The sequence below is a fragment of the Palaemon carinicauda genome, chromosome 25, assembly GCF_036898095.1.
Source record: "Palaemon carinicauda isolate YSFRI2023 chromosome 25, ASM3689809v2, whole genome shotgun sequence".
NCBI classification, from domain to species: domain Eukaryota; kingdom Metazoa; phylum Arthropoda; class Malacostraca; order Decapoda; family Palaemonidae; genus Palaemon; species Palaemon carinicauda.
This window is the reverse complement of record NC_090749.1, coordinates 75,254,768-75,261,865: the sequence shown is the minus strand read 5'-3', so window position 1 is coordinate 75,261,865 and position 7,098 is coordinate 75,254,768. Positions and strand designations below refer to the sequence as shown.

At 36.5% G+C, this 7,098-nt stretch overlaps 1 protein-coding gene across 1 annotated transcript; it reads left to right on the top strand.

Moving 5' to 3' along the window:
• Positions 1–624: 624 nt before the first annotated feature.
• LOC137619076 (uncharacterized) lies at positions 625–6,765 on the top strand. The gene is given in 2 exon segments (XM_068349272.1): positions 625–3,912; positions 6,256–6,765. Coding segments are annotated over 2 exon segments (3,303 nt in total). The 5' UTR covers positions 625–1,119.
• Positions 6,766–7,098: the final 333 nt, after the last annotated feature.

Sequence of the window (7,098 nt, the reverse complement as noted above, 5' to 3'; positions counted from 1 at the left end):
TTGTAAGGTTAACTACTGAGTTTAGCGACTTGAGTGAAATAGCAGAGCTTGCGCTTTTACCTTAAAAGTCTTTTTTTCATTTTACTACAGTTATTGAATTGAGTGATTTAGCAAAACTGGCCTTTACCTTTTGAAAATAGTATTTCGTTTATGTCCTCAGGGTTTCTTGAAAAGCGAGGAGGGTAGGAGAAGGAAGACAGCATACCTGTAGTTACTTCTGACACAGGAAAATCCTTCTCTACGTCAACAAGCCCACCAGCAACCAGTTCAAAATTTAACTTCACATGGAAGTTCAACCTTTCATTAAAGTGAACATTTTTTAATGGACTTGTTTTATTCCTTCCATCGTACAATTTTCAAGATGGCGCCCAACGTGGGGCTCGAGTAAGAAATTTGGTTGCTGGTTGGTCTCGTTGAGTGTAGGATTGGCGGAGAGAATGACGATAGTACGAGAATTTTCGAATTTATCAGTGTTAAAATTTTGTTTATAATTGAAGGTGTCCTTGAATTTTACCTAGTTCAAATTTTTGATTTTGGTATTGTCATGAAACTGTCAATTCTAGGACATTCTTATGTTAGAGATTTGGAGCTTAAGGTTAATAGCTCAACAATTGTGATTGAACAGACATCTTTTGATGTTCAGTTTCGTGGTTTTCCTGGTGCCACATTTAATTATTTTTTGAATAATCTAGCTCTCCTAGAAGATGTTTTCACGTATAACCCCGATTATTTGTTGGTAATTTTAGGAGGTAATGATTTGAAGTCTCGTGTAGATTTGTCAGTGGTAAAGAATAATTGCAAAGAATTTTACAAGATTCTGAGATCCAGGTTACCAAGATCTTGTATAATTGCATCTCAAATTGAAATCCGATTTTACGAAAGGAGAAATCGGTTTGATAGCCCATGCGTGGAAGAATTCAAGTTAATGAGGCGTTATCTCAATAAATTTATTAACAAGTTGAGTTTCAAGAATTACTTGTTCAGAGTAGAGGGTCCAGGTAGATTAGATAATAGAAGGTTATACAGGGACGCCGCACATTTAAACTCTGTTGGGTTAGATTTGCTCTATAGATTGATTTGTGATTGTCTGAAATATTGTTTTAATAGCAATCGGCAAAGATGTCAGAATTATCGCTTTTGATAAATTCTCGGAAATACATCCGCAGTCAAGTAACTAAGAATGTCAATCGAATTGAAGATTGTAAATTGGGTTCAGAAGTTGAACGGCGATCACTTATCTCTAAATTTCATGGATTTGCTGAAGAGCTGAAGGTTTATAATTCTAAAATAGCTAAGTTATTATGGGAAGAAGAGGAAGATGAATCCAAATTGAATATTGAGTTTGAAGCTTGTGAGAGCTACTTGGATAAAATAAACTTTTTTATAGCTACCCTTGAGGCTACTAAAGATTCAGTTCCTCCCCATTCTGTACTTGAAGAAGCTAGAAGCCTTTTGAAAAGCCCTACAGCTTCTTTACCAGCATTTAAAAGTGTAGAGGGAGAAAATATAGAGAAATTTCTTTCTGAATTTGAAGAGGTTATTAAAACCTTCAAGTACACTCAGAGAGACAAATTACTGCTGCTGAAGCAACAAGTGTCAGGTCGTGCATCCATACTACTCGATTCACTTGAAACAGACAAACAGACATATGAAGATGCAAAATTAATTTTAAGGTCTGCTTTAGCATCCCCTAGGTTTCAGAAGTTTACGTTAATAAAACAGTTGACAGATATGAAAATGCCTTACCAAACAGATCCATTTTCGTACGTTGGTCAGATGAAAAATTTCATGGAATCTGTTAAGTTGTTGAAAATGGAAGTGGACGATTTTTTGAATTATTTCTTTTGGAATGGCATGAACAGCACCTTCCAATCTCAGCTAGTAAATATTACCAATAAGACGAGGCCCTCCCTTTTATAAATTAATGATAACTTTTTTGAAGCATGTGAACGATATGCCATAGCATCTCAGAAAATTTATACAAAAGTTAAGAAGTTTCCCAAAACTTCAGAGACTGTTAATCTAGCCTCTAATGTGAATGTTGAAGGGCAGCCTACTAAGGCGAAATGCTCTTTATGTGCTTATGACAGAGCAACTGATGATCACCAAGTTTTCAAGTGCCCGGTTTATAATAGTAATAAGGCAAAGGTGGATAAGCTGAAAGAGATAGGAGGTTGCCTTAAGTGTGCCAGTTCCTCTCATTCTGCGGGTTTGTGCAAATTTAGACTTCATAAGAAATGCAGAGGATGTAATGGCTGGCATTTCACCTTTCTCTGCATTAAAAGAGATTCCCCAAAAGAAGAGGGGGTCAATGCTAGAAGTCTTAATAAAAACTCCAATTTAGTTAATGAGAAATCTGAAAAGGTTTCCACGGGGGTAGTATTTTCAGTGGATGCTCTTCAGTGCTATGGCAATAGATCTGCTCTACCAACTTTCACTTGTCAGCTAGAGGACCATACCCAAATAAGAGGTTTACAAGACTCGGGCTGTCAGTGTAATTTTATTACGGATAGAGCGGTTAATAAGATTCAGTTCAAAGTTTTGAGGAGAAATGTGAGTCTTACTGTTAATGGTTTTAACTCTGCTAAATCATATAATACAAAGGTTGTGGAACTGAATTTAAAATTTGGTCAGGAAATTTGCAAGGTGGAGGCCCTATGTGTACCTTATATAAATATAAATTTGAAGTTGCCTAATTTGTTCAGGGTGGCAAGCCATTACTCTGCTAAGGGTTACACCCTTGCAGATAAACAGTTGCTAAATAATGGGGATGAGTTAAATAGTATAGATTTCATCCTAGGCACTAACTCTGCTCACTGCACTATGGCGTCAACAGTTAGGTTTGGACAGGATAGTCCTTCAGTATACTTTCAAACTTCTTTTGGAGTGATGCTTCTTGGTAATGTTGACACAATGTTAAAAAATTTACATTGCCTTCCTGATTTAAATGCAGTTGAAACTTCAATTACTTGCAAGTCTGATGTTGCTCAGTTGGATGTAGGTTCTCTTGATTCTATTGGCCTTGGATTAGGTAAATTTAATGATGAATCTATATTGGAGCATGAGGAAATGGTGGTAGAAGCTAATTTTCTAGTTTTAAATGAGAACGGGGGCATAAATGAGCAAGCACTACAAAGGGCCACCGAGCAAATGTTGGAATATGACTGCAAAAGGATCCTTAATTATGATAAGAAAGAGAATGAGACATCTGTGGAACTCAATAATTCTCTAGTAAGATATGCACTTAACAATGCCACTGTTAATGAGGATGGAAGAATATCAATGCCTCTGCTATGGAACAGTAAGGTGTTCCACTTACTTGGTAAAAATTATAAACTAGCTGAAGCAGTGTTGAAGTCAAATTTAAAGAAGCTTTGCAAAAGGGAGATGCATCTGAAACTCATGGATGAAGTCATTAAAGAACAAGAAAATTTAGGAATAATTGAAAAGATCCCAAACCTTAAGCATTACCTAACTGAACATCTTGAACATAGTTTTTTACCCCACATGGGGGTGTTTAAACTTGATCGAGAGACTACAAAATGCAGAGTAGTATTTCTATCAAACATATTTGAGGCGGACCCTAGGAAACCCATGACAGTAAGCCATAACCAGGCAATTAATCCAGGGCCGTCGTTAAACCAAAAGTTAAGTTCAGCCTTGCTTCACTTACGATTTGGTTCGAAGATATTTTGCTTTGATCTCAAAAAGGCTTTTAATCAGATAGCACTTAGAACTTCAGATCAGAATAAATTACTTTTTCTTTGGGTTAGAAGTGTGAAGAAGAAAGATTTTTCCTTAGTTGGTTACAAGAATCTTAGATTGAGTTTTGGTTTAAGATGTAACCCAACAATTTTGATGTTGAGTCTCTATAAGATACTGGTTTTGGATGTGGATGATGATACTCAAGAGGTAAAAAATATGAAGAAATTGCTTTATCAGTTGTTTTATATTGATAATGGAGCTTATACCTGCAAAAATTCGGATACCTTGGAATGGGCCTATACTCGGCTAACAAATATATTTGCTCCTTATAGGATAGAATTGCAACAAATTGTCACCAATGATGGGCCACTTCAAGAAGTCATTGACTCAGACTGGGATCAAAATACACTAACAGAAGTTAAACTTTTAGGTTTGAAATGGAATAGGGAGTTGGATACCCTTTCAACTTTTCCCATTGTTTTTGAAGCTTCAGCAAGTACGAAGAGGTCCATCCTCAAGTCCGTTGCTTCAAACTTTGATTTGTATAATATCAATGGTCCAGTATTTAATAGGGCAAGGATATTTATGCATAGTTTACAGTGTGATAAGTCATTAGGATGGGATGATATTTTACCTGCGGAAAAGCTAAAAGAATGGAAATGCATTGCAAGGCAAGCTAATTCTACACCTGAAATTGTTGTTCAAAGATTTGTTGGGGAAAGAGATGGACAATACAGACTTCTTGCTTGTGTAGATGCTAGCAGTATGATATATGGAGCTGTTCTGTATATAGAGAACATTGATACTGGCCAAATAAATTTTTTATTAGCCAAAAACAGGCTGATAAACAGACAGTCTATTACTAAGTCCATCCCTTCCCTGGAGTTACAAGCCATTTGCTTGGGTGTGGAGTTGTTAATTGATTTGTATAAAGATTTAGGAGGGCCTGATTGCCTCGTTCCAATTGCAATAAAAAGTTTGAATTTGTACTCTGATAGTTTGGTAGCTCTTTCTTGGATCAATTCATATTCCTATAAACTGGATAAGATGCAGAAAAGGTCTTTATTTGTTCTTAACAGGCTACAGCAAATAGATAAGTTATGTGAAACGTTTCCTGTTAATTTTACTTTCATCACTGGAACTGCCAATCCTGGAGACTGCATAACAAGAACCTTGTCCTATAAACAGTTAATTAATACAAACTATTTTTCCGGACCTCAACCTGATATCCACCAGTCTATAGTCAGTCAAGATATTTTGAGAGTTACAGTTCCTAACCCTAGGGCTACCCTTGACTTCAAAGAGGAGAATGTTTTAAGTAATGTTTGTGCACAAGACCTTAGGGAGGACGTTGCTGAGCATCTAGTTTCTCCAAACAGATACTCTAGTTTCTCTCTCATGGTTAAAGTGCATGCCTGGGTTGCTCAGTGTTTTGCCAAGTGGAAAGCTACAGTTACAGCTAGAAAACTGAAGGTTCCCGTTGAATCTAATGATACAGGATTTTATGTGAAAGCTCTGAAGATGATCATATTGAAAGAACAAAAAATTCAGTTTCCTAGTGTTTTGGAATATTTTGCATACAATTCTAAACTTCTTAAGGATATACCTAATTTGGTAAGACAGTTGAATGTTTACCCAGATAAAGATGGAATTCTCAGAGTCAAAAGCAAGTTTGACAGGTGGAAAGGTAAACAGAGGTGTTGCTTCCCAATCTTGCTGTTTAACAAAAGTTCCTTGACAGAACTGATAATCAGGAGTCTTCATATAAAACTCAAACATGCTGGTTATTATTCTGTTCTGAATGAGCTACGCAAGAAGTTCTGGATACCACAATGTTTTTCAGCTGTTAAAAGAGTGGTAAAAGATTGTGTCATCTGTAAAAGGTACAAGGAGCATACCATTCGGTTAAATCAGTCCCCTTACCGGGAGTTTAGGATGGATCCTTCCCAGATTCCCTTCAGTTATGTATATATTGATTATTTTGGACCATATTTTGTAAAGCAACAGGGTAGTAAGGTGAAGGTTTGGATTCTGTGTATGAGCTGTATGTATACAAAGGCCATTAATTTGAAATTATGCTTGGATTTGTCAGTTAAGGAATTTTTGAGATCATTCACTCTACATACCTTTGAACATGGTTTACCACAATTTGTAGTAAGCGATTTGGGGACACAACTTGTTGCCGGGGCTAATGTTATTGCAGATTTTTTAAAAGATCCTGATACTCAGTCATACTTTGAAGAAAATGGAATTAAACCTATTGAATTTGAAAATTATTACAAGGGTTGTAGCCAAATGGGTTCTTTAGTGGAAATTTGCATAAAAATGGTAAAACATCTAATTAACAAATCCATTAAAACAAATGTGTTAGACATAAGGGATATGGCCTTTCTTATATCTCAGGCAACTCATCTTATAAATCGTCGTCCCATTGCCTTTAAGGATGGTTTAAGGGATGTGCCTGATGAATCTGTACCTAGCCCAATAACTCCAGAAATTTTAATACATGGCTACGAGTTAACCTCTATTAACATTATACCCGAATTGCAGTGTGATCCTGAATTAGATGGGGAGTATGACTTGAAAGATTCACCCTCAAGAATAATTGAGGACACTTACAGCAAGCTGAGGAAGGTAAGAGAGACCTTGATTAGAATTTATCATTCTGAATTTTTGACGACATTGATAAATCAAGCAGTTGATAAGACTGACAGATACAAGCCTGTTACCCATAAAATCATTGAAGCTGGAGACATTGTTTTGCTGAAGGATCCTCATACTAAGGCCTTAAATTATCCACTTGGGATTGTTAAGGGGGTGGTAAAAAATGACCTTGGAGAGGTGACCAATGCTCAGATTTTGAAAGGGAAGTCTGGTGAAGTTGTGAAAAGACATGTTACCAGCCTTATACCCTTGCTCAGGGATAAAGGTTGTATTAGTGGCATTGCTCCCTCTGTGAGACCCAAGAAAACTATAGCAGTGGACTCTAATTATAGGTATCCAAAGAGAGCAGCTGCCGTTGCTTCAAGATTAAGGACTAAGGAGATGCTCCTAGAATAAATCAAGATCTTCCTCAGATTTTCAAAGCCTAGAAAATCCGAGCTCCTTCCCTGGAGTGTTGGGAATTCTGTTTAAATAATGTTGTTCCCTTTGTTGTTGCTACAGTATTTGGTTAGCAAATCATATATTCCATTGTTTATTAATTTTCTTTCTGGGTAAACCTGTGTTACCCAGTGATAACTTATGCATTACTATTATTATAAATAATGGTAGTTTACGCTTGAAGGGAAACCCAGCATATTGTATATTTTCGTTTTGACGGTAAATCCTTTGAAGCGTGAACTACTAAACAACCCTTTCGGAACTATCTGCTGGTGGTCTTGTTTTTTCCAG